At 55.0% G+C, this 26,509-nt stretch overlaps 1 protein-coding gene across 1 annotated transcript in view; it reads right to left on the reverse strand.

The window, feature by feature from the left end:
- Nucleotides 1–8,433: 8,433 nt before the first annotated feature.
- EPHA8 (EPH receptor A8) overlaps nucleotides 8,434–26,509 on the reverse strand; it is a 53,103-nt gene continuing 35,027 nt past the window's right edge. The window contains exons 4-17 of the mRNA XM_032131813.1: nucleotides 25,290–25,445; nucleotides 23,676–24,011; nucleotides 21,347–21,471; nucleotides 21,063–21,225; nucleotides 20,245–20,341; nucleotides 19,523–19,590; nucleotides 18,906–19,031; nucleotides 17,912–18,097; nucleotides 17,242–17,303; nucleotides 16,693–16,902; nucleotides 14,564–14,713; nucleotides 13,163–13,353; nucleotides 12,002–12,157; nucleotides 8,434–10,704 (exon numbers count right to left, since the gene is read on the reverse strand). Of these exons, the coding sequence (XP_031987704.1) occupies nucleotides 10,590–10,704; nucleotides 12,002–12,157; nucleotides 13,163–13,353; nucleotides 14,564–14,713; nucleotides 16,693–16,902; nucleotides 17,242–17,303; nucleotides 17,912–18,097; nucleotides 18,906–19,031; nucleotides 19,523–19,590; nucleotides 20,245–20,341; nucleotides 21,063–21,225; nucleotides 21,347–21,471; nucleotides 23,676–24,011; nucleotides 25,290–25,445 (2,141 nt within the window). The 3' untranslated portion in view covers nucleotides 8,434–10,589. The remainder of the gene's footprint in view (nucleotides 10,705–12,001; nucleotides 12,158–13,162; nucleotides 13,354–14,563; nucleotides 14,714–16,692; nucleotides 16,903–17,241; nucleotides 17,304–17,911; nucleotides 18,098–18,905; nucleotides 19,032–19,522; nucleotides 19,591–20,244; nucleotides 20,342–21,062; nucleotides 21,226–21,346; nucleotides 21,472–23,675; nucleotides 24,012–25,289; nucleotides 25,446–26,509) is intronic.

Raw genomic sequence — 26,509 nt, forward strand, 5'->3', positions numbered from 1 at the left:
ACAACAGGGAAAAGAAGGATTCAGGGCAAACAAACAAAAATACCAGCAATTTCCTGCATGGCCACTCTAGATGGAGCCTTCCCTACCTCCTCTTCCCATCGAGTGTAAACTCACGACGTGTCTGCTGCATCTGCTCTCGTGTCCTACACTTGAGCTTCCAAAGCCCACACAAAAACACAGGCGCAGTGAGAGGCAGCCACAGCAAGATCTGTGAGCAGGCAGCACAGGTGCCTCTCATGGACACTGAACATTCTTTAAAAACTGTGAATGCCACCCCAGCTGTAATGCTGGCCCTTGAAAACCTGTCCCAGGTGCCAACCCTGTGTACCACCCACGGTGTGTGCCGTTGATCCCTTTCCACTGCTCTAAAAGTCCATGGTGTCCCCCAAGCCCCCCAACACCCCTTGCAAAGCTCTGGGATGTAGAGAGGCTTGAAAAATAAAGACATGATAGTGGATCTGGAAAATTGAGAACAAATGATGCAGGACTAGAAAGAAGCAGCTGGTACAGACCCTCTTGTCTTCCCAAGACTGTTTCACCAGGCTGGTGGAGAACTGGGCCTGATGCAGCTCATCCTGGAGTTGCTTCTTTTCACCCCAACAGCTTGTTCCTCAGCACAGGCTCTCTCCATCGAATCACGGAACCAAAGGAAAGTTTGGGCTGGAAGAGACCTTAAAGCTCATTCCATTTCACCCCCCTGCCATGGGCAGGGACACCTTCCACTGTCGCAGATTGCTCCAAGCCTCATCCAACCTGGCCTTGAACATTCCCAGGGATGGGGCAACCACAGCTGCTCTGGGCACCCTGTGCCAGGGCCTCCCCACCCTCACAGGGAAGAATTTCTTCCCAATATCCCATCTAACCCTGCTCTCCTTCGATTTGAAGTTATTCCCTTTTGTCCTGTCACTCTCTGTCCATGAAAAAAGTTAATCTTCCTCTTTTTTGTAAGCCACCTTTAAGTACTGGAAGGCCACAATGAGATGTCCCAGTTACAGGCCGTGAGAATAAAGGTTTTGTCAGACTGCACCGGAGCCCTGGGACGGAACAGGACCAGCAGCCTGTGGATGCTCGGCAAGGGCAGGGCAGGCAGGGAGGGCTCTGTTCGAGGACAGGATCAGTCCCTGTTCAAAGCAGTCATGTCAGGTCTTTGCTGCTGAAATGAGGACGTGTAAAAGCTGAGGATGAGATTTCGTCAGCGGTGGGGAGAGGATCAGACTGAAGGCACAGCTTTGCAAGGGCAGGGAGCTGGTGGCTGTCAGCGCTGGAGGGCTCGTCAAAGCTCCCCGAGCTCCCAGAAGCACACCCCGGGCATTGCTCAGCCCAGCCACGTCTGTCTGTCCATCCTGTCCTCCCAGAGGTGGGCATCTCTGACAGGCTCTCTGCAGAGAGAAAACAAAACCCAGCTCCCCCCAGCCCAGGACCCTCCTGAATACACGTGCGGGGAATTTCAAACGTGCTGCAACTCTGCTTTTCCCTGGAAGGATCTCTGTGCTGCCATCCTCTTGCAGGCAATGTATTGTCCCTGTCACAGCTGTCCTCCTTGGGCACTGCCCCGCTCAGACGACACTCTAGGGGAGGTGAAACAGGATTCATAGAATCTGAGACTGGCAGAGATCTGCCACGGGCAGGGACACTTTCAACTATCCCAGGGTGCTCCAAGCCCTGTCCAGCCTGTCCTTGGACACTGCCAGGGATGGGGCAGCCACAGCTGCTCTGGGCACCCTGTGCCAGGGCCTCAGCACCCTCACAGGGAATAATTTCTTCCCAATATCTAGTCCTAATATCCTATTATCTATCAGAATATCTAACATCCTAATTCCTAATATCTGGAATGGGCACTTTGCCTAACCCTGGCCTATTTCATTTTAAAATCATTCCTCCCTCTTCCTATCACTACACGAGTACCATGGAATCCCTGGCCACCGCAGATGTTTCCTCACCCTGCCCACTGCCCTCAGTGGGCTGTGAGGAAGCTGAAGGAGAGGAGGTGGGAGGCTTTCAGGGAGCAGCTGAACACAGGGTCAGGAGAGCAGGGGCAAGGGAAGGGTATGGAAACCAGAGCAGGTGAGCTGCAAGAAGTCTCGTGGCTGCTTTCTGCCAGGACAGTACCTCCAGGCTCCTTGCAAGCTGGAAGCAAAGCTTTGCCCGCAGGGAGCCGTCCCAGGTCCTTGTTCCGTGCCTTCTCCCGGCCATGTGCAGACACAAGCTGAGGCTGCCACCGTCTTGTCTGCGGGGGCACTGCTGCCACAACGCTGTCAGCTCTCGTCGTGCAGCCTGGACCAACACCAGCCCCTCGTCCTGCAGCCTCTGCCACACCCGGCTGGAACCCACGGCTACTCCAGAGGGTGCAGGACAGGTACAGGTCAGGGTGAGGATGCTGCCTGCAGCTGCAGTGCCAAGCCCTTGCTGCTGAAAAAGGTGGAAGACGTGGAAATGTCTCGGAAAGCTGTATGATAACATTTGAGTGCTTTATGTGCAGCATTTATTGATGAATTCTGCTGCTTAGAGATGTTTCACTGCCTGGAAAATTCAGAGGATGGAGCAGGGCTGGTGAAAGGGACCTCGAGGTTCCCCTGTCCAGCACCATATTTATGGTGTCGCTGTCACTTGTCACAGATCAGGTTGTCCTGCAGCACTGTGTGTCCCATCCAGGGATGTGGCATGTCCTGGCTGAGCATGGCCGGAGTCCTGCCACCCTCTCCTGACTACAGACTCTTCTGCTGCCTCTCCACTGCCAGCCCCAGCCCCCGGGGCTCTCTGAACAGGCACTCCCAGCCCACTGCAAGCACAGGTGTGTGGTGACACCGTCAGACACAGTGTAGGCAAAGGACCTGTGGCACAGACGGACGAGGGCTGAGATTCTGGCTCAGAAAGGAGCAGGACTCAGAAAGCACTAGGAAACAGAGGCAGCAGCAGCACTGAGGAGACTCACACCTCCCCTCAGGCTGGGTGTCCCTTATCCCCACAAAGCCTGAGAGGGGCCATGCTGGGAACGACAAACCATGTCTGTGCCTATTTCCTGAAGTACCAGAGCATTGATAAAGAAGTGACCTGAAATGAAAGGGCCTGGAAAAGCAAGGATTCAGGGAGGAAGGTCAGGTATTGATAGGAGCAAGGGGTGGAGTTTTTTGCATGGAGAGACCATGCACAGAAATGTGCCCATGGCCAGAGAAGGGGTCACACATCAGCAAGTCCCATCCTGTTTTCATCTCTCTGAGTAGAGAAGCCAAAGATTTCCCTAGAACTTTTGTTTCCTTTGCAAAGCCTGTGCTCAATAAACCTTTGCCTCTAGCTATGAAAAGCCGTTTTCCACACCAGGCACAGCTTGCCCTGGACTCTTATTTCAGCTACTGCCCCACTCAAGCCTAGCTCGACTTCCCTGTGCTCCTTATCTCTCGCTCCTCCTCCTGCCTCAGCCACATCCTACTTCACCCAAATCTGTCCTGGCCACCTTCCTTTTCCCACCACCCATCCCTCCATCTCTCCTGAAGAATTCCACTCCCTGAGCAAGGTGCTCCCCTGCAATATTTACGTCTCTCAGTGATGGAACTGCAGCGATGGAGCCGGTGGACTTGTGTCTCCTCTGAAGTATCTGTAGTCAAGGAGGCTGCTCCCGAGACCCTGCAGAGCCCAGAGATTTCCAGGTCCCCAGGTTCACCCCTCCCCACACCCTGGCAGTGTCACATCAAAGAGCACAGCCTTTTGTTTAGGCTCTGTTCGAAGTTTGCTGCTAATCTTTGGTATGCACGCAGTGGTGTTCAGCTCCTGCTTGTTCCCGGAATAAATGCTCATTGCATTGCTCTTAAATGATTGGAGACCTCCAATTTTAATCTTTTATTCATAATCTTCTTCCAGCTCAGACACAGAAAAAACATGTAAATTCAAAACCTGCGAGAATTGAAAATTTCATAAGTGCTGCTGACCCTTTGCTGGCAGCTCTGAATGTGAGAGAAATAAAGGAATTGTAATGAGGAACCTCATCTTTTGATAACAGCTTTAGCGGACCCGGGCATTAAATGGGGTTTCACACGTTCCTGCTGTGTGTCCATGAGAGGTGTGGTCAGTCCTGCTGGGCAGGGAGCGTAATCCCGCTGCTTCTGCCTCTCTGTCCATCTCGTGCCTCTCCATCTCCTCCTGCCTCTCCATCTCAGCACCTCTGCAGTGAGGTGTGAGCTCACCTGGTGATCACCTGGTGACTTTGGGACATGCCCTGCGCATGTTGCCTCGCCCATTGGTCCCCAAGCTCGTGTCCCATTGGTCACCAAAGCACATCCACCCAAACTGTCTCTGTCCATGTTCTCCATGTTCCCTCAGCTCCTGTCCAGGCACGAAGGCCACTGCTCGCCGTGGCCTGCACCACATCCCTCACCTCTCCTTCTTAGAATCATGGAATATCCTCAGGTGGGAGGCACCCAGAAAGATCATTCAGTCCAGCTCCTGGCCCTGCCCAGGACACCCCCAACAATCCCACCCTGTGCCTGGCAGCGCTGTCCAAACACTCCTGGAGCTCTGGCAGCCTCAGGGCTGTGCCCATTCCCTGGGGAGCCTGGGCAGTGCCCAGCAACCTCTGGGGGAAGAACCTTTCCTGATATCCAACCTAAACCTCCCCAGGCACATCTTCTGCCATTCCTTTGGGTCCTTGATTCCCCCATCCTCTCCACTGTTCTGTGCTTGGGAAGGAATGTTACCTGTTGTTACCTGCTCAGTGCCACCCCCTGCCCCCTCTATCCCACTGCCTGCTCCCTGCAAGGACCCCTTTTTAGGACAACTTTGTGAGAGGAGGTTTAGAAGGCAGGGAGGAAATGAGATACAGAATGAGTAATAAGAAACCTTTAAGAGTAAAAGACTCTGGGGTCAGGCAGACACTGGTGAGTGCTGGGAACAATTTCACCTTCTTTCAGCATTAGCAAAATGAAAATAACTTGTTATGGCTGGGATTCGAGATCAACAAGTTCCAAAGCCTTTACCCTTTTCACAAGTTTCCCATGTGGTGTGCAACCCCTTAGTCCTTTTAACTCAGTAAACTAATTCTTGGGTTTTTTTTCTTCCTGGAATAAGCGGGACGGTGTGTAGGGAAATACTCCCAGCTCTGCATCCAGAAACTTTTCTGGAACTTGCAGATTGTCTGCAATTCTATTCTGGAAGGACCATCATAAGCAGGAGATGTGCATTGGGATTTCCCAAAACACAACTGCCAGGAGTTTTCACCCAGGAAATTTAAGAGGCTTTGTTGTTTTACCGGCTATTGGGGATTTTTGACAGCCTGTTCAGAGGATTCTGTATGGGGGCCCAACAAACTGCTGAGGGGGCAGAGATGAGGATTCTGCTCACAGGCACAGCAAACCCTCCCATCCCAGGCCGTAGGGGCTGGGACATGGGTCCCTGAGGAGCTGGGCTGCCAGGCAGTCCCCTGGCACTCCCCTCTGAGTGGGATGCTCCAGGGTGCATCCCATAGACCGGTGGGGCCGGCTGGGATGCACATCATGTGGCTGGAGGTTCACTCAGGCTGCTTAGTCCAGGTTTACACCCAAAGGAGAGAAGAAGTCCCTTTTGCAGGCAGGGGATGAAGTGCTATTGCTTTCCTCCTTTGTCCTGTGGCTGCTCCAAGGGAGCCCTCCTAATGTGAGACCTGCCTCTCTGCTCTGAGTCCTGCCCCATATTCCCAGCCCTGCAGAAGTCAGGGTAGTCCTGGCTCATCTCTCCCCGAGCCCGGCTTGCTCAAGGTGGGGAGACATTGGGCTGGTGGCAGAGCGGGCACTTCTGTCATCCTGGGATGAGCTGTGCTGCTATTGCAATCCTTGATGGTGGCTGCCAAGACATGACCTATGGGACACTTCAAAACCCATGCAGAACTTAACCCCATAATCCTTCCAAGAGTTAAAGCAGCAGCTGGGGCTGATATTTCTATCTTACATCAGATTATCCTGAGTAATTTACTTGGACATGACGCTGAACAACTGTGCTAAAAGCAGGGAGAGAAGGTGGTTTGGGAATACAGCCTTCCTTGGCAGACTAAGCTGCTGTGTGATCAGACAGGAATCATATCAAGAAATCCGAAGCCGAATTCACCATCTGTTCCCGCCAGCCCCGGAATGCATCTGACCCCTGCAAACCTCCGCAGGGCTGGCACCGACAGGGTGTGGGGGGGAGCCGAGGCGGCGGCTCCACGCAGGGCTCTGCAGGTGCTCCGCAGGTCCAGACTGCCACCTCCAGGCACACAGAGCTCGCAGAGCCTCCCTTCCTAATGACACAGCCAAATCGGGCCCGGGCAGCTGCAAAGGAAATGCTTCCGAGATGAGTTACTGGAAGCCTGGGGTAATGCTGGGTGTCAGTAGACAAGAAAAGCTGTTTTACCAGGGAAAGACCAGCTGCCAGCGGTGCAAGATGGGATAAAATTCTCTTGGGGGACATTTAAGAAGGTGTGAACATCCTGTGGGCTGTTTTGGTACAGGAAGGGGTTTATCTGCTGGTGTATATGAACCAGGGTGTCCATCACCTCTCCTTGGATGGAAGACTTTGCCTCTAGACCAACCCCTTCCCCAGGATCCTCTTCCCAAGGATCCCTGGGTGCCAGCCCTGGCCCCAGCCTGGCCAGATGGGAGTGCAGGAGGTCTGGAAACATGGCTCTGTGTCCTGGAGAAGTGTCCCCAGTGATGGGCCTCTGCCAGGACTGCAATTTCATGGCAATTTCTTTAAAAATGACGCAACTGTGCCTCATCTTCCTGAGGCTGTGAGCAGGGTGATGCCCTGGGTGTGGTGCTCACAGGCTTTGACAAAGTGATGCTGTAGTGGCTGTGGGCCCCTCCCCACACAAAGCCATGCACCGCAGCCTGGCTGAGTGCCGCTGCCACTGCCGCTGCCCCTGCTCCTGCCTGGGGAAGGAGCCAGGCACCAGCATCATCCATCCTTCCAAATGTTTGGGTCTGAGAAATGTAAGAAAACTTTGTACATTTTGCACAATGTGGACACTGGCTTTATTAATAACTGAAATAAAGTAGTGAAATGTGCGTCCTCAGTGAACAGTGACAGGTCCCAGCATGCCCAGGCTGTCTCACTGTGCACTGTGCTCTGGACCATGAGCAAGGTATGATGTGGTTGCTGTCCCTGTCTGTATGAAGTGATGAGGGTCTGAGCAGAACCTGCACAAGTATGTGCACTGCACAGGCACCTGGAGGGGCAGGATGACCTTCAGAGATTCCTTCTAACCATATTTATCAGGGAATGGTTTGGGTTGGAAGGCACCTTAAAGCCCATCTTGTTCCCACCCCCTGCCATGGGCAGGGACACCTTCCTCTGTCCCAAGCTGCTCCAAGCCCCGTCCAACCTGGCCTTGGGCATTTCCAGGGATCCAGGGGCAGCCACAGCTGCTCTGGATAAAGGAGAAGGGTCTGGGAGAGAGTAAGGGTTGTAGGGATGGGAAATGTAAATACAGAAATGGGGTGAAGGTGAAGGGGAATGCAGAGCACAGGACTTGTAAGCTCAACCCTCAGCACAGGGGACACTGACCAGGAGCAGCTTGTCCAGCCTAGGGGCCGGTGCTTCTGGAAAGGGGCACGGGAGAGAGCGGTGGGAGGGGGGACCATGAAGAAGGAAGCTCTGGCTGGGCAGGCAGGATAACCTGACAGTGTGCAGGCAGGCTGGGGTAGGACAGAGCCCCGGGCAGCCGGGCTGGCCTTTCCTCACCTGCGGGATGGGGAGCGGGCTGGGGCAGTGAATGGTCACCTCCATCCTTGAAGCGTGGCAAAGGCAGGGAGCATGTGAGCAGGCAGTGATGGGTTTAGAGCCTACCCCACACTGTGCTGTGGGACCATTTTGCTTTTATAGGGCGTTTACTGAAAACAGTGCTTGCTTTGTCCTGCGACTCATTTGCTGGTAAATCCTTCACGGAAGGGCAGCTGGAACACTGCTAAACACCCACAGGAAGAGTTTTGCAAGCCCACCTACAACATACTTCAGCTCAGACTTCAGGACATGAGGGCTGAAGTTTTACTGGTTGGGTTTTTTGGTGTTAATTTTTCTTTAAAAAAAAAAAAAAAATCTGCATTTCCAGAAGAAGGTAAGGCTGAGTCTAGGAAAACCTGCAAGAGACCCCCGAGGTTCAGAGGAGCCTTTGCACACAAGATGTCCTACATGAGATGCTCCTACACAGCAGTGACGTGGTGGTTTTGGGAAGTCCTCTCCCAGCCACAGCACCCCTTCCTTGGGAGCCTACAAACATCCTTTTGGCTCTTCCCTGTCCCTGTGGGCCCATCCCATGGATACTCCTGCTTTGCAGGGAAGCATCCTTCACGTGTGGGAGGCTTTCTGGAGCAAGGGAGGTGGTGACTAGCTGAGCATCCCAGTGCTGGCCCCCCCAAAGCAGCTGCAGTGTCCCCCATTCTCACTGCAAGTGGTGACAGCTCTGTGCAGCCCAATGACAATAACAGGCAAGGAGATGGATCACGGAAAGAGGGGTTTTTATTGTCCAGGAGGAAGTGCACACTCTGAACATAAAAGGCAAACCCTGCCCCACCATCCCCACAGCCAGGAGCAGCCCAGTGACCCCATGCTGCAGGATCTGACTCATGAACCACCTGGAAAGGGGCCATCTGGCAGCTCCCAGCCTCAGATCCTGCATCCCACCTGACTGGGGTTGCCCAGCAAACCCCAAGGACACAGGTGTGGCGCTGGTCTGACCTCTGCTCTCACCAGTGTGTCCATGACGGAGTCCCAAATGTTGGGAAGAGAGGACAGGGCCAGCACCCAGCCCCCTGTGCGGCAGGGCTTGTGTGAGCTCTGTCACGTGCTGGCTGCGGGGAGGGAGTGTGCCAGGGCTGAGTGCAGGACGCAGGGTGCAATACAAATGAAACAACACATTGCATCTATCCCCCTTACAAAAAGCTTCCATAGGAAGAAGTAAAGTGCCCGCCGTAGTCAGAGAATCCATCAGGACACAAGCGCCCTGCATGGAAAGCCAAGCCAGCCCTGGAAAGGCTGGTTTAGCCAGAATTATTGCAGCTGAGAAATGGCTTTAACCCGCCCCCCACCCCCCTTGTGCCCAAACAGGCCTGGCAGGAACAGCCCTCAGGCCAGATCCCGCCAGCACCTGCATTGGAGTGATGCTGGGTGTGCTGTGCCCGTGCGAAGGACAGGGTGCTGTGGGCCAGGCTGGACCCCGGCAGGGAGCATGGCTCCCTCCAGTCCCTCTCCCCTCCTGTCACCCCCCAGCCCAGCCATGCTCCCAGCAGACTTTTTTTTGCAGTGAGTTCAGCCCCACAACTGAGGCTTCTGTGCTTTGAGACCATTTTGTGTACTTAACATCCTATTTCAGTAAAACAGTTCCCAAACCCATAGAAAATTGTATTTACACCAAAAGAAACTCCCAGCCCACAGCCTGCCCTGCTCCCCAGTTCATCTGTACCTTGGCATCCAGCTCAGCCTCTTGGACCAGCTCCACACATCTTTGGAGGCCACTGCTGAGCACCAGGCAAGCTCACCCAGAGAAATGCTCCTGTGGAGGACAGACCACCCTCCCAGACACTGGGGTCACCACCAGTGAGATCCTCTGTGCCTGGAGCCCCTGCCCTCAGCCACAGGATGCTGTGATTGAAGCTGGAAATGCTGTCAAGACCCTTCCTCTGCAGGTGACCCTGCAGCTCTGGGCACTGGCAGCCAGGTGATAGCACAGCTCTTGGGTTTCTCTAGGACAATATAAGAACAAAGAATTGTTTCTCTGTCCCTCCATCATGGGAGATGGGAGCATACTCTCCCATTCCTCTCTGTTCTGGGGGAGGCCAGGACAATTCTGCTGGCAGAGAAACCTGAGCTTGCGGCCCTAGAAAACATGCCTGGGCTGCCTGGAGGGCTGTGCTGGATCTGGGGAAGAGTAGTGCTGGTGGGTTAAAGAGGTGGAGAGTGTCCTGCAGCACTCCAGGGCTTCTTGAGGCTCCAGGTAGAAGGCCCTGGACAACTCTCCTCCAAGCTCGGAAGTATGGTCTGAAGGCAGACCCAGCTGTTCCTGGCACTGCCACCTTGTACTCTGTCCCCTGCCCTCCTGCTCTTGGTAGAGGTGGACCATGAAGTCACCTTCAGGCTGGTGCAGTTCAGGAGGTCCAGGCTGGAGTACGCTGGGAGGTACCGGAAGCTGCTGTGTGCAGCCTGTGGAGCCCTGCTAGTTCAAGATCCAAGGAACTCCCCAGCTCCTGATCCAAAGGAGTTGTGTGCCATGGCAAGCCCAGTCCCACTGCTCCTGGTTATTGCTGATGTGTCTGATACCCCTCCACCTGCAGGAGCAGCTGGACCATCCCACTGGGTGGTGGGGTTGCCTCCTGTCCTGCATAGTTGTGTGGAGACCCCCAGTCCCACAGGGAAAGAGCAGAGTCATGATGTGTCCCCAGCCCACTTGGAAGGCTGCTCCCCCCTTCAGGTGGGGGAAGGAGGCAACAGGACCACCAAGGTATTTGGAATACCATGTTTCCACCAACGCTGAAATCAAAGAGATGCTGGCAGGGCTCCAGCTCCTGGTGCCCCTGTTCCTGCTCACCACCCTGCTGCCCCTTTGCCAGGGTAAGTGTTAAGGAATGCCTGATGTGGCTCTGCAGAGCTTGTGATCAGAGATGCCTCCTGGGGCCATTTGTGTTCAGCAGCTGGGATCTCATGGCCTGGATGCTGCTCAAGATCTTCTTCTGGTGGCCCATCATGGTGATTCCCAGGCTCCGAACATCCCTGGAGAACAAAAACACTGTCAAAGACACCTGTGCCAGGCCCCAGGGAGACAACTGCACCCCATGGACCAGCCCAGGAACCTGTGCCTGGCTCTTCTCCACTTGTCCATCAGCACAAGGCTGGTCCTGACAGGGGTCCATGGGCATCCTCCCAGGGACAGAGAGACTGCCATTCCCTTGGGCACGTCCTCCTGACAAGGCCACTGTGACAGCCCTATGGGGAGCAGGATCACTCCTGACAGGCTGGCAGGTGACAAGATCGATGCTCTGAAATTGGATTCAGTTTTAGTGAGATGCCCTCAGATAACCCAGTCAGAAAGATGGATGGATAATGAGCCTTCCCCATTCAAAAGATTCTCTGATGTGCATGAGAAACAGGGATCACTATCAGCTGAATCCCAGAGCAAAGGCCCCATGTACAGCCCCCGATCGATGCAGACGACAACCCTCTGTCTGTGTCTCTCTGTCTTCCCTTTCACTGCCACAGGAACCACTGTCCAGCAGCTCCATGCCTCTGGACAGGGAACAAGGCTCCTTAGAGGCTGCAGAGGTTGTTGCCAGCCCTGTCACTACTGGTAACAGCACGGGATGGGGGATGTAAGCAGGCATAAGGGTAGGAGCTGGTATAGTTGCCTTCTTTTCTGGTACCGCTTGGATGCTCCACCTTGGAAACTCCCTAGACAGGTGGGAGATCAAGTTCCTCACAGCAGGAGGGTAGTGAGACAGATCTTAACCCACTCTTGGTCATGTGTTAATGACCTTCCAGTGATGCCTCCCTGCTGGCTGCACTGAGCAGGGAACCAGTCCTGTGCATGGGGTCTGGCAAAGCTCCAAGGTAATGCCCAGCTATTATGTTTTCCCAGTGATCCCAGAGAAGTTGCACAGGGTAGCACGGCCACACTCTGGTCCAGAGAGGCCTTTTGCAGGGGAAACAAAGATGAGAAGCACAGGGAGACAGCAACCTCCCGCCTGACCCTGCTGTGACCAGGAGGTTGGATTAGGTGACCTCCTGGAGCACCTTGCAACCTGACTTACCTCCTATGGGCCTATGGTGACATTGGAGAGCCACCACAGAGCACTGGAGGTGACTTGGTGCTCACAGCCTCTCAGTACAACTCCAACACCTTCCCTCAAAGCTCAGCACAGCCTTGGACATTGTCCCAAATCTCAACACCATTTGCCTAGAGATACGTATGGGGCACCAGGGACCAACTAGAATGAGCCAGCCAAGGCAGGACGGTCACTGTTTGGGGCTAGTGGTTTGGTGCAGGGACACCCAGCCACGCCCTGCTACTCACTCGATGTTCATGCGCATCACCATGCCCAGGGAGGAGTACCCAGCCATGGCAAAGTTCTCCCGGTAGTGCCCCAGTCGGATGGAGTCCAGCCAGTCCTCCACAGTCAAGCAGCTGGTCAGGTCGAGGAGACCCCTGTCCAAGCGTGTCTGGGTGAACCTGGGAGCAGGACAGAAAGGTTGGTCCAAGGTGACCAGGCTGTGAGGGCCACCTGAATGCACCTATAGAATCAGGAAAACATTAAGGCTGGAAAAGCCCTCTAAGATCATTAACTCCAACTGTTGACTCAGCGCTGCCAGGGCTACCACTAAACCATGTCCCCAAGTGCCACATCCACACCTCCAGGGATGGTGACTTCACCACTGCCCTGGGCAGCCTGTGCCAGGGCCTGACCTCCCTTTTCATGAAAAAAATTTCCCTAATTTTAAACCTAAACTTCCCTTAGTGCAACTCGAGGCTGTTTCCTCTTGTCCTGTCCCTCATTCCCTGGGACCAGAGGCCAACTGCTGCCTCGCTGCCCCCTCCTCTCAGGGAGTTGTGCAGAGCCACAGGGTCCCCCCTGAGCCTCCTTTTCCCCAGGCTGAGCCCCTTTCCCAGCTCCCTCAGCCGCTCCTGGTGCTCCAGGCCCTTCCCCAGCTCTGTTCCCTTCTCTGGACATGCTCCAGCCCCTCCATGTCTTTCTTGTCGTGAAGAGCCCAGAACTGCCCCAGGATTCAAGGTGGGGACTCACCAGTGCCCAGCACAGGGAGGCAGTCACTGCCCTGGTCCTGTTGGCCACACTATTCCTGATCCAGGCCAGATGCCGTTGGCCTCTTGCCCACCTGGGCACACAGCTGTGACCCTGCAGATCCTGCAGAGCAGGACAGAGAGAGCCTTCACAGGCAGGTAAAGGCAGGGATGCTGCTGCATGGGCAGGGATGCTGCTGCATGGGCACTGCTGCACTTCCTTGGCCTTGGCATGGGGGTGCCATGGAGGGAGCAGGGAGCTGAAGTGCAGGAAGTTCCTCACTACCCACCACTACCTATGCCCACGGGCCCTGTGCGTGTCCATGGTCCCAAGGGCAGCCATTGGTGCCACAGCCAGTCAGAAATAGCCCTTATTCCTGCAACCCACGTGGCCTGCCCAGTATCAGTCATCAGCCCCTGCTCACACAGAGCCCTCACCTGTTCACGGTGCCCATGCACTTGAGATTGTCAGGGTTGCGGATCAGCTTGTCCAGGATGCCCACAATCTGGGAGAAGCGAGGCCTCTCGCTGCGGTCCTTCTGCCAGCAGTCCAGCATGAGCTGGTGCAGGGTGGTGGGGCAGCCCATGGGGGCAGGCAGGCGGTAGCCTTCCTCCACAGAGTTAATGACCTGGAAGGAAGCCACACGCCGCAGTGGAGCTGCACCCCCATCCCGCTCCCAGCCCCCGATGGGAAGATCCGTGAGAGCTGCTGGGGCCATGGGATGGGGAGCAGAGGGCTGGGCACAAGCTTTGTGCTAAACAACAACTGAATGTCTGCGTGCAGGCTCTAAGCAGAGCTGGCAGCAGGCTGGACACCACACACGTACAGGAAATCAATGCTATGACAGCAGAGTTATTTAGTGGTGCTGTGGCCTAAAATATTGCAGCTTCCCTCCAGCAGACAAGCCACGAGGGCTGCACTCACACTCAGTTGTTCTACAGCCAGGGCGTGGCACTGGTCGGCAAGGCTGGAGGAAACCCTGCTCGAAGGAATTGTGTGGAGGAGGTAGTGTAAGCCACTGCATTCATGCCCTGCTGTCACCAAAGCCACCACAAAATAAAAAGAAACCTAGGAAGAGAGGGGAGTCCCAGCACAGGGGGAGATTTATAGAACTCATAGGTTAAAAAAGGAGTCCTGTGATTCTGCAGAGCCAAAATACTCATTTTACTCATTTACTGCCTCCTTTTGGAAATTTTGCCCTCAGGTTGTGGTCAGGATTATAACCTACATTCCCCTTCAGATTTTATACTACTCTTCAGATGAGAGTGGCTCCACACAACTCAGACAAGCCCAAAGCCTACAGCTGGGTGGGGCTAGCCTGAGGCTGTCAGCAACCTCACCTGGGCACTGGAAGGGATGGATGCCCAGCACTGGGACTGGCAGGCTGGTGCAGTGCAGCTGCAGGGATCCTAGGGAAGCCCTAACCCGTTCCAGGGACTCGGAAAGGTGGCACAATGTGCGGAATCTCTCCAGCCAGCAGAAAGGCAGGACTAGGGACAGCCACGGTGCACACAGGCAGCGTGGCAGCGACCTCCCTGCCTGCATTCATACCAGGCACTTGAGTCAGTGTCCCCAGGACGGGGCAGGACTGGGAAGGGCCAGCAGGTAGGTCAATGACCAGTGAGCTCCGGTCACTCCTGGGAGCCACGGGACTGCAAAGGCAAAGGCTGTGCAGTGCAGAGATGGACTGCTGTCCCCACAGAGGGGACGTGCACCCTGTGCACAGCCCTGTGGGGATGTGAGGAGAGGCAAGAGCTGATCCTTGGGGCCCTGTTCCCAGCCCCCCACCACGCTGGCCTGGGGAGGGCAGGAGGAGGGGCAGGTTTGGCAGCACTCACGTCCCGGTTGGTCATGTTCCAGTAGGGCCGCTCGCCGTAGGCCAGCACCTCCCACATGACTATTCCATAGCTCCACACATCACTGGCTGAGGAGAACTTGCGGTATGCGATGGCCTCGGGAGCCGTCCAGCGGATGGGGATCTTCCCCCCCTGGAAAAGTGAGTGAGAGTGGAGGCTCAGAGCAGGCAGGGCTCAGCATCCTGAGCTCTGCAGCTAGGACAGCTGTTGGACAAGCAATAAGCTGAGGTGGCGTCTTATGGGAAGGACTGAGGAGGCAGTGTGCACAAGATAAGCCCAAAGGTGTGTGTGAAGGACGACTTCAAGGTGTTTCCAGCAGAACAGGGAGAACACTGTGCTCTTTTACAAGGTCTTCATGGACAATTTGGTCCCCCAGTGCTCAAGAGACAAGGAATTCACAGTGATGAAGAAGACCCCTGGGCTACCAGAGTACACAAGCACAGAGCTGACCCTGGGTGCAAGCAGAGAACCTGACTTGAGCAGACAGGAAGAGTGATGGGATGTGCTCCCTGTCCTTCCCTGCTTTGACAGGCAAACACCGAAAAAGAAGACGCATTCAATTAAAGGACCATGCTGACAAAAATCAGCAATGTATGGACCAAGAATGCTTTTAAGCTGGAAATGTGGTTGCCAGACATCTGAAGAGGAAAGTTGCAGTATAGGGGACATTGGCTGGGCTTCCCAGAGCATCTGGGGCAGGAATGGTGTGTCTGGGATCACCTTCCAGGGATACCTGTATAGGGAGAGTTGCCTCTACCTCTACCCAGCTCTGCCTGCCCTGGCACATGCCTTGATAAGGACTGAAGATGAACAACGTGTCTCTTGGGAGAGTCCCTTGGGGGAAGCAATCTCCTGAGCACGTTGAAGACAACACAGGAGGAACACAAGTTGCTGAACACAACAGAAACCTCATTTGAAGGGTACCCTGACTGAGACCTCACCAGAGATCCTGACTCTGGCACTGCCTCCTTGTGGTTCAGCTCCACCCACACTATACATTATCCAGTCTTCCTCCACAGCAACCAGCTCTGGTGGGTTTCACTGCACTGAGGTGCCTCAAAGCAGCAGAAACCAAGCAGCAGGAACCTCCCCCAAAGTTAAATTATCTGGAATGCCCTGCTACTTCTTGAGATACCAGAGGGAGCAGGTGAGTGCATGGACACACAAACAGTGAGCCCCTCTGGCTCAGCTTCTCCACTTTGCTGAAGCCATGAAGAGCATGAAGGCCACGTTCCTCAGGCTGGGCCATGGTGCACTCATCCCTCAGAGCTGCAGCTGCTCTGGGACTTGCTCGGCATCAGCTACCCCAAAGGAACCTGAAGCCCTTTCTGCTTCTGTAGTCTTGGTCTTTCTGAGAAATGATGCTTGGAATCCTCAGCTACAGCTCCAAACTGGCCTCCATCAGGAACAGTCTGTCCTCCAGATATGTGCCAGGGGAGCACACTAATTCTTTTCATGGAGAGAGAAGAGCAAAAAGAGTTCATTTTATTTAACATATTCTATGTATTTCATGAAAATGTGTTTCATTTTGCTTCTGATGACCTCCCATGGAGGAGAACATCAAGCTCCAGAGCTGCCAGGTTGGCTAGAAAAATCTCAACATGGCTTCACAGACACAAGTGTCCTGCATGAAATAAAAACACAGGTTGCAAAATCAATTCCCACCTTTTCCACATCCATGAATGAGGCAGTCACATGGAAAAACCAGTGTGTGGCCACAATGCTGAAGGGTAGACCAGAACACCCCCCTACGGATTGACGGGTCTAGGACAACTGAGGAGTGAATGGAGCTACACAGCCTAGGGAAGGACTCCAACAGGGACACGTAAGCCACACGTGCCCATGGGAGCAGTTGGTTGGGGATGTTTGATAACTCCCCGCCCTCCCATCCTGCTGCTCTTTGTTCACTGCACACTCAGTTCTGGGATGTCCCTGTGCGAAGGACAACGCTCAGGACCTCTTTGGGTTTGAGCTCTTGGCCCAGATGTCAGCAGGAGGTGACATCACCATTCCTGCCCTACCTGTATTGGCTTGAGAGTCTCTGACTTTTCCATGTGTCAGTGGCCTGAGGCAACAACAGTCACTAGGGACCAGCACTGTGAGCCACCCACCGTGGTGGTGTACGCAGCATCAGGGTCGTCCTCCAGGACGCGGGAGAGGCCGAAGTCGGACACCTTGCACACCAGGTTGCTGTTGACCAGGATGTTGCGGGCGGCCAGGTCCCGGTGCACGTAGCCCAGGTCAGACAGGTACCTCATGCCCGCCCCGATGCCCCGCAGCATCCCCACCAGCTGGATCACCGTGAACTGCCCGTCGTGTTTCTGGAAAGGAAATAACCATCCTGTTGGTGCTGCTGTCATTAAACCAGCCCCCCAGTGCCTCTCATCTTTGGCTTAGTACCAAAGTGCCTCCAGCTTGTGCCCCTGCCCACTTCCTTGCCCTCTCAGTGCCTCTGACACATGCTCAGGCAGTTGTCCCTGCCTTTGCAGTGTCACTCCAGGGAGCCAGACACGATGCCTGGAGCCTGTGTCTGCCGGAGAGGTGAGAGCCCAGCACCCACAGCTCTCTCTAACATAGGGCTTTCAGTGGCTGAGAGGCTGAGGAGCAGGAACCAGCCCCAGGGGATGTGCAGTGAATGAAAATACAAACTCCCTCCTTACCCTGAGAAAGGTGTCTAGTGAGCCGTTCTCCATGTATTCAGTAACAATCATTACCAATTTGCCTGCAGAAGACAAGGGAGGTCAGGTTAGCAGAGAAGTCACCTTCCTCCGGGAAGCCCAGTGCCAGGTTTTTACTGGGAGAGACATGAAACCAGGCCTGTGGGTCTTCTGCAGCCCCTCAGACTGGTGTCACCCCTGCGCTGGGCAGGACTGGCCCAATGATGGGGATGTGGCAACAACCCAGACAGGTACCCCTCCCTCCAGGTGCCATTGATATGGCTGGGTCAGCTTCGTCACCCTGCTGAAATTTGCATGCCATTAGTGTAAGGCTTTGCATCAAAATGTGCCTTTTTGGAGAAAGACTTCAAATTGTGATTCAATACAGGCAGCCTTTAAAGTAAATGCCTTTGAGTAGGACATCTCCCAAACCAACAACAACCTGGAGCACACTGCAGAGCAAGGTGTGGAACTGCCACGGGAACTTTGTCCTGGAAGAGAAGGCAAGGGGGTGGCTGTCCCAGGTCAGATGCACGAATCTGAAAAGCCACTGGGGCAGTGAAGGATGGAGTGCACCCAAAGCGAGCCCTGACCCCCATCTCCCAGGCTGCTCACAGGGAGATACATCCCAACTCTGCCCCGCCATACGCTCCCTCCCCTGCCAGCCACATACTCCTGGTGACCACACCCTCCAGGTGGATGACGTTGGGGTGGTCGAACTGTGCCATGATGCTGGCCTCACTCAGGAAGTCCCGCCTCTGCTTCTCCGTGTAGCCTGCCTTCAGTGCTTTGATGGCCACGGGAATCTCCCTCTTCCCTGGCAGCTTCAGGCGGCCGTAGCACACCTCTCCAGACTCCCCTGCAAGGCAAGGGAAAGTGGGGGCATGGAGAGCTCCTCCACTTCTTGCACTCACCCACCAACACCACAAATCATCCAGTCTGTCAGCATACTCACAGCATGCCCCAGCCCCTCTGGGTTTCAGTCTGAATTTCAACCCCCTCCAACCCCTCCAGGATTCAATCCTCTGAAAGGATTGCTCAGCTCTGGCTTCCTGTTCAGGAAGGGTGGGAACATCAGAAACCACCTGTCTCTGGTGCCTTTCACTGAAGGCAGTGGGCCAAGAGCAGTGATTGCAGTGGCACTTGCTTTATTGTTTTTAATGAACAAATTTGAGAGTCTCAGAGCAGCCAGGATGACCCTCATCATTTCTCTGGGTTAAGCCCTTAGGGTGCTGCTCGTGAAGTTCAAGCTCCATCTCTGCACTGTGCTTCCCTGAAAGCCCCTGCTCCTATGCAAAATTCCCTTTTGTTCTGAAAATTTACCATTTCGCTTGCAATTTCATTTGCATCTTGTCACCCCAGGTTTTTCATGGGTGCATGTTGGGGCACCCATGGGGACAGGCTGAGCCATCTGCTGTGCCAGCCTGAGCCACCAGTGCCACACCTGCTGACGAGCAACCCCCTGCACCAGGCTGCTCCAAAGGGTTTATTTCACTCCCCCAAACCCCCACTCTATCCGAGGTTTTGATCTCACAAGGATAAGGAGCAGATGAAGCCCTGCTGAGCACGGCTCTGATCCCAGCGGGCCAGGGGCACGGCACAACCTCAGATCATGGATTTCCCCGAGCAGACACGATCCAAAGAGGCAGCTGGGCCCCAGGACTCACCAGACCCAATGACCTTCTCGATCTTGATCCGGGAGGCCTCTATTTCACGGGTGAACTCATGCACAGCTTGGCAGGGGTCCTCGTACGTGTGGGGGTCCACATAAAACTTGGACTCGGGGAACTTCACTGCCAGGTTTCAAAGTGGAGAGAGGAGATCAGCACTCTCAGGCAGCCGTGCTGGGAGGAGGGACACCCAGCAGCAGGGCAGAGGATGGGCAGGGGCAGGACAGGCTGAGGAGCCACAGAGATGCAGCACAAGGAACCCTAAGTCACTCTTTGGCCCAGCAGTGTCCTCAGAGCAGTTCAGGACCGGGCTGCCCAGGCGTTCTCCACATGATTGTCCCACTCCATCACTCCCCCCCCCCCCCCCCGCCCCTGGCCTGCTGCTCTCTGGGATGATCCTGCTGCAGTCTCAGTGCACCCTGTTCAACCTTTCAACCCCATTACCAGGATGCCCCTGGGATCAGAGCCCCCACTCAAGTCTCCTAAGACATGTTCCTAGGAGGAGGCAAGATACAAAACCCCTCCCCCTGGAAACCACAGCAGTGTCAGGGGGTAACAGTCCAGCTCTGCCCCTCCATGGGGCTGGCTGGGGTCCTTCCCAGAGACTGTCCTACCTTGCCCATTCTGATAATGCATCTTCTCCTCATCAGAGTCCTGGAAAGCCTTGCTGTACCCACAGTGCCTGCCACAGGGGGACAAGGGTCAGAAAAAAGCCCCCATCCCCCATCCACAAGCATTCCAAAAGCAGGGTGGAAGGCAGTGCATGCTGGGGCTGTGGGCAGCCAGAGAAAACACCTGGCCATCCACCAGCTGCATCCCTGCATCTCGCTGGACTGACACTTTGGTCTGGATCAAAGAACTCTCCAGGTGCTCTCCGAGGCTTGGCAGTGCTAAAAGCATGTGTGCTCCACATGCCTGGCTCAGCCACATTCAGACAGAGCACACAGTCTCCCTTGGATCTGTCTGAGGTAGAAAAGATCTCTCCACTCCTGACCTACCCACCAGTCCATCCAGTCAGCCCTTGTACTGGTACTAGTTCTGGTACTGGAATTGCTATTGCCTGTGCTGCTAATGTTCCATATATCATATATTATAGTGTATATACCAATTTTTTACTACTCAGCCTGCTGGCATGAAGAGGGGAAGATCTGGAGACTGGCTCTGCCTCAGGGAAAGTGGTGACCCTTAAGTGAAGTCTCTTGGCTGCTTATTAATCCCAGACCTATGGATGCTCTGGACAAACTGAAAGGCGAAAAGTTGTGCCAAAGTTCTCCCGTCCCTCCTGTCCCTGTTGGAGACCTCCAGAAAATCCCCCTGGCCTCCAGAAAACTCTTACCTCTTCTTGCAAATCAGAACTACCAGCAAGGCGACGAGGCCAGTGATGAGTGTCAGGCAGATCCAGACGATCGTCATCGTGTCGTACCGGAGAGACGCTGAAGAAGCAGGGTAGGAAGGGGTGAGCTGAAGTGGGGACTGGAGTGGTGAATGCACTGCTGAGCTCAGGAATGTACCTACCCCATGGTCTTCAAAGGTAAAGCCTTGGGATGACCATGGGGTCATGGTCTTCAAAGATGAAGCACTGTTCCACTTACTCCCAGTTTTAAGCCTCTCCCAGTGTACAGGGACCATTTGCATGTGGGGAAACCAAGCCAAGATCTGAGAAAGCCTCTCTACGTCTTCCCTGAACTAACTGCTACATCCTTCCTCCCTCTTCTTTCTAATGTATAAGCATAGATTCATGGAATCATTAAGGTTGGAAAAGACCTCTAAGATCACTGAGTCCAGCCATCAACCCAGCACAGCCAAGGCCATCACTAAACCACATCCCCAAGTGCCACATCAACAGATTCCTCAAGCACTTCCAGGTGTGGTGATTCCACCACTATCCTGCGCAGCCTGTTCCAATATCTTCTTCCAGTGAAGAAATATTTCCTAATATCCAATCTAAGCCCTGTTTCAATTTGAGTGTTTCCTCTTGTCTCAAACATCTCAGGAGTGCAACCTCAAGCAATCCCTGCAGGCTGAAATGCCAGGGGATGTGCCTCCAGGCCCCCTCCCTGTGTGGTGGAGGAACAGTGGCCACGGAGAAGGGCATCACCAGGGTCCATGCTCTCTGCCCCACACTTCCCTCACCCCACACCTGCACACACTCACCCGGCTTCCCAGTCTCCACCTCCACAGTCTGACTGAACCTCCCACAGCCGGCAGAGGTGCGAGCCCGCACCTGGAAAATGTAGCGGGTTGCAGGCTTGAGCCCAGAGATGGTGGCAGTGGTGCTCTTGGATTTCAGAGTCGAGTAGCTCTGCATTTCCTTGTCCTGGGGACAATCAGCAACAAAACTCTCTCCGCATCAGCACAGCGACCAGAGTCTTCCAAAGAAGCCCCTTGTGCAAGGCTGGCTGATAGCAGGGGCCTCTGAGAAACAAGCTCAGCGTTACCTTCTCGTAGTACTTGATCTCGTACTCCAGGATGATGCCGTTGGGCTGGTCCGGCTCTTGCCACAGCAACGTGACACTGTTCTGGCCTGTGCTCTCCTGGTGCACCACCACCACCTGTGACGGGGCTGGGGACCAGACACAGGGGGTTAGGTGCCTGCTGATGGGGGGGAGCAGGACACAGCAGCAGGGAAGGGTGGAACTGGAGCCCCAGGCAGGACCCCTGGCTTAAATCAGGCTTCTGGTTTAATTAAAGCCATGTGGAGATGAGTGCTGTGATGGGGATTGCAAACAGGCTTTTCCTTGCTTTGGCTGTCTCAGTCTCTTTCCCATGGAGTGAAGCAGCTCTGAGAAGATGAGAAAGGAGGGCACTGTCCCAGGACAGGCAGGAGGGGACACTGGTGATTTGCTGTGATCTGGAGCCAGAGAGGAGAAGTACCAGTGGGGTTGCAGGTCATGGAGACCCCTAACAGGACTCTGTCCTCTCTTGTTCCACCTGGGATAAAGGGAGAGGGGCAGGGGAAGAGGGAAAGGGGAGATGATAAGTGTGGTCAGGGTCTGAGCATCAGTCTAAAAGTGCCCTGGGGGTGCTCTGCTGCCCTGGTATATTTGTCATCTTCCCAGGCCTGAGCTGGGAGCCTGTGAATCAGTTCGTGTACCTGTAGCCACGCCTGAGCTGTTGCTGTCACAGCTGGAGGAACCAACTCACCAGCCTCTTTTCCCACTGGGAAAATACCCACTGGAAGTTCCTCAGAGTGTGATGGCCAGGTGCAGCCATTGGGTATGGCTCATGGGAAGTTTCAGGCCCCACTTGTGAGCTTCACTGTCAGGTGAAAAAAGAGATGTGGCAGCCCTGGGGAAGACAGCTGCTGTGGCCATGGCTGCAGTGCAGGGGTGTCACTGGAGCAGCACAGAGACCAAAAGAGGCCACACAGGGGCTGCAGCAGCAGTGGGGCACCCAGGGACTGAAGGGCAGCAATTAAAGCTCAGTTCATCTTTGGGGCTGGCTCCTCTGAGAAGCAGAAAATGCTGCTGGTACAGAGCACCCTGGGGAGATGGGACAGGATGGGATGCTGGGAATCAGTTAAACTGCATGAGCATGGGCAACGCCTTTGCTCCAAGCAGCCCCAAGGAATCTGTGCTGCATCTGCCTCAGCCGTGCTCAGCCTTTGGGGCTGGGGGGACAAGGGTGACCAGCACCCAGGAGGTCCCCCCATGCAGTGTCAGGGTCCCTCAGCTCTCTGGAGGGCAGGGGGCTCTGTCACATGCAGCAGCTGGAGCACAGTAGCTGAACTACCAAATTCCCAACCCTGCTGCTTTCACAGCACCTGCTCAGAATCCATTTTGCAGCTGAGAAGTCAAAATGGGAATATTCAGCACTTCCTGAGAGCATCTCCATCTGAGGCATCAGGCTGAGGCAGCTCATCAGCACTTGGAGGGATTGTGAGGGATCAAGCCAGCAGGACTGAGCCACTTCCACGTGCTGCAGAAGCGCTACAGGCTGGCATTAGTGACAAAGGGACCTGTTCTCATGCCAGCCTTGAGCTATCCAGCAAGGCTCCCCAGGTTTCTCCTGCTGGTACCCCTGCCATGAGAGCAGAAGGGGCTCAGCATCATGGGAAGTTCTTGGGGGCTCATTTCAGACTGGGAGGACTGACAAGGAAGGTCAGTCCCTGCTCTGAACTCTCTGCCCACAGTGTGCTCCACGGAGAAGTGCCATGGAGCAAGGTCCTGTCCTACCTGGGCTACAGCACTGCTTAGTGGTTTCCTGGGGAAAGAGCATTTTGCAGTGAGGAATTTGCAAAGGTGAGACATGCATGGGAAAGACTTTTCCCAGCAAACATTGTTGTCACTTGCTGGGGCCTGGCATTGGTGTGAGCTAAGAGCAGAGCATGAACTGCTGCCTGGCCCTTTGGGAAGGAACAAAAGGCTGGAGGATCAGCCTGAAACATTCATGCTCCACTTAGTGTTCCTGTCAATAAACGAGTGTTCTCCATGTCCCCCGTCTCCTGCAGAAAAGGAGCCTCCAACAGCAGCTGCAGGCTGAAGTGAAGGGAAAGGAGGAGGAAAAAGGACACCGTGAGGCAGAACCAGAGAGGGATAAGAGTTGCCTTGGGCAGCAACTTGTCCCCAGCCCATCCCAGCTCCCCGAACCCACCTCCAGCAGCAGAGAGGACAGGGGTCACATCTGGCTGTCCCAAGCCCATCACCAAACCAGCCCTTCACTGCTAGAGCAGGTTCTGGATCCCACAGACACTGGCTGGAGCAACGTCGGAGCAACATCAGCATCACCCCCACAGGCCAAGCCTGAAGGGGGGTCTGCTCCTCCTACCTGCCTGGTTTGTCGTGATGTTGGCGACCGCGGCTCTCCTGGACTCCAGGCTGAGGTCGGAGACGCCGTTGACGGCCTCCACCCAGAAGGAGTAGTTGGTGTGTGCGAGGAGGTTGGTGACGGTCAGCGCTCCCTGCACCAGGCTCATCTGCTGGGGCACGAAGCGGATGCTGCTGCCGCAGGCCTCGCACGGCCCCGCGTCGCCCGTGCAGCGCCGGCACAGCACGTTGTACACGATGTCCGCACGGCCACCCTTGTCCAGCGGCGGGCCCCACTCCAGGGTCACAGAGGTGCCGTTCACACTGGAGATCAGGTTCACAGGAGCAGAGGGGGGCCCTGGAAGAGAAGTAGGGATTCAGACAGAGCGAGGGCTGCTGGAGTATTGGGAATGGTGGAGTGTGGGACCGATGGAGATGCACCTTGGGCAGCAGGAGCTGAGCGCACAAACACTGCTGCAAGGGACACAGAACTGCCCAGAGCAGGGAACACGAGACAGCAAAGACTCAGCAGGGCTTGGGGTGAAATGCCTTGGAGGTAAAATGGTCTGGATCAGGATGCCAAGTGCCAGATGTTAGTTTTGGGAGAAGCAGGAAGCAATGGTGAAGCATGAAGATTTGGGGGAAGAGCCACAGTGCTAATGAGCTGGATATGCCCACCTAAAGGGAAAGGTAAACCCACATCTCCTTGGCGAATTAATAAACTTGGGTGGATATTCCTTAGGGAAACACAGGTCAGATGCTGCTGACCCCTCTTTCACCCTGGCCTCAGCTAGCAATGCCATGCCTGTCTGTCCTCCTGGACCAACTACAGAAAGGAGGACTCCCCCTGGGATGTCCTTGTCCCCTTTTAATAGCACTGGGCCCCTCAAAGCAGTCTGTTGCAAAGCTGAGCTGAGACCATATGACAAACCCTGGTGTCACTGTCCACCCACAGAGGAGGAGAGCACAGCAACACTTGCACTGACCCCATGGCTGCCCAGGGGTGTCTGACCACCCGATGCACTTCTGGGAAAGGAAAGCTGGGGTGGGGCCAATCACTTCTCCCAGGTAACAAGTGATAGGACAAGAGGAAATGGCCTCAAGTTGTGCCACGAGAGGGTATTAGAGAAAATTGCATCACAGAAAGGATGGTCAGACATTGGAACAGGCTGTCCAGGGAAATGGTGGAGTTACCATCCCTGGAAGTGTTCCAAAAAATGTGTGGATGTGGCACTCGGGGGCACGGTTTAGTGGTGAACATGGTGGTGGTGCTGGGCTGATGGATGGACTTGATGAACACAGAGGCTTTTCCAACCTCAATGATTCTGTGACTCTCTGATTCTGGTCAGTGGTGTTTGGAGAGCAGCAGGATGGGGGGTGACACAGAGGCAGTGAGGGAGTGCAGCTAAGGGGGGCTCCCAGCTCACGTGCCAGACAGAGACCCAGGGTTGTAGGGCTGGAGGAGCACCTTGGGCATCAGGCCCAGGGCCCAGGGGAGAGTGCTGGGCTCAGCCAGGAGCAGCTGCCAGGTCCAAGGATGTGCCACGTGCCCCAGTGCAGCACGGCTGGGCACAGGGCAGCCAGGGGTACTCAGGGGGTACTCAGGGGGTACTCGGGATACTCAGGGGGTACTCACGTGTGCAGGCGGCGGAGGGGGGGTCCTGCACGGCACGGTAGAAGCTGCTGTCACAGCGGCACACGCGCGCTGCCCGGCTCTCCGAGTGGCTGTGCAGGGGACACTTGGCACACAGCTGGTCCCCAGGGGCTGATTTGTAAAATCCCAACTGGCAGGCTGCAGAGAGAAGGACCCAGGTCAGAGGGATGTGCCTGGATGAGGATCATCCCACGGCTCAGAGGATCCCACCAGCACAAAGCTGGGCTGTGCTCACACATTGAGCACAGGAAACCAGCCTTCTCCCCTGCACCGGGGTGAGTCCCCTCCAGCTGCCCACCTGGAAACTGGGCTCTGTGGAAACTTCTGTCTGTTCCCCCAGCTGCACTTACTGCCATCCTGACACCTGTTCCCCACTCTGCTGTTCAGGAGCTGCCTGAAAAGCTCCAGCTGTTCTCCTCGCACCTGTGCCTGCTGTCCAGCCACTGTCTGCCCTCAGGACAGAGAGCACTGCAGGGATCAAACATGCAGCACTGGAAATCTATTGGCAACTATTCCAAAAAATCATTTATGGAGCAAATTTACAACACAGTCCCCACTTCATGGTGGTTGCCACAAACACTGGCTTGTGCCCAGGTTCCCAAAAGCATCCATGTGGGAGGTTTCAGAAATTAAATCTCCACACCTGGGACATGGTACATGTCCCTCCACAAGACCCTGGGGTGCTGCCACACAGAGCAACAAGTTCCCTTGCACAAAACTCCAGGGAAAGAGCCTCTCTTGCTGCACGGCACAGCAAAAAGGCACCGCACGCCCACTGCTCTCTCTCTAGAGGCAGAGGGACATTCAGGCCAAATGAGACAGCCTTGAAAAGAAGTTTTTTTCTGACAACACAACCTGCCTGCAGTTCCTCTGCCTCCTCCTGATGCAGGAGCTCATCCCACGCCAGGTCTGGCATTGCTCTGCTTCATCCTCCCCCCTTCTCCCAGCAGCCCCTCGGGTGGATCATTTGTCACACAAACAAACAGCTCGTCTCTTGTTAGGAAAATCGATTTGTTCAAGAGTGACATGTGGCATGTCAGGTATCTGTCTGGGGGTGGAAGGATCTGCCCTCTCTTGCAGGCTTAGATTCCAAATAAGGGAGAGCAGGCTCTGTCTGGGTCCCTGTACTCCTGAGGTACTTTTAGGACCACTTGCAGTGATTCAAGGATTATTCCTGGCTCTGACTCATCTCCGTTTTTCCC

Source organism: Corvus moneduloides, chromosome 22 (genome assembly GCF_009650955.1).
Source record: "Corvus moneduloides isolate bCorMon1 chromosome 22, bCorMon1.pri, whole genome shotgun sequence".
In the NCBI taxonomy this organism is placed as follows: Eukaryota; Metazoa; Chordata; class Aves; order Passeriformes; family Corvidae; genus Corvus; species Corvus moneduloides.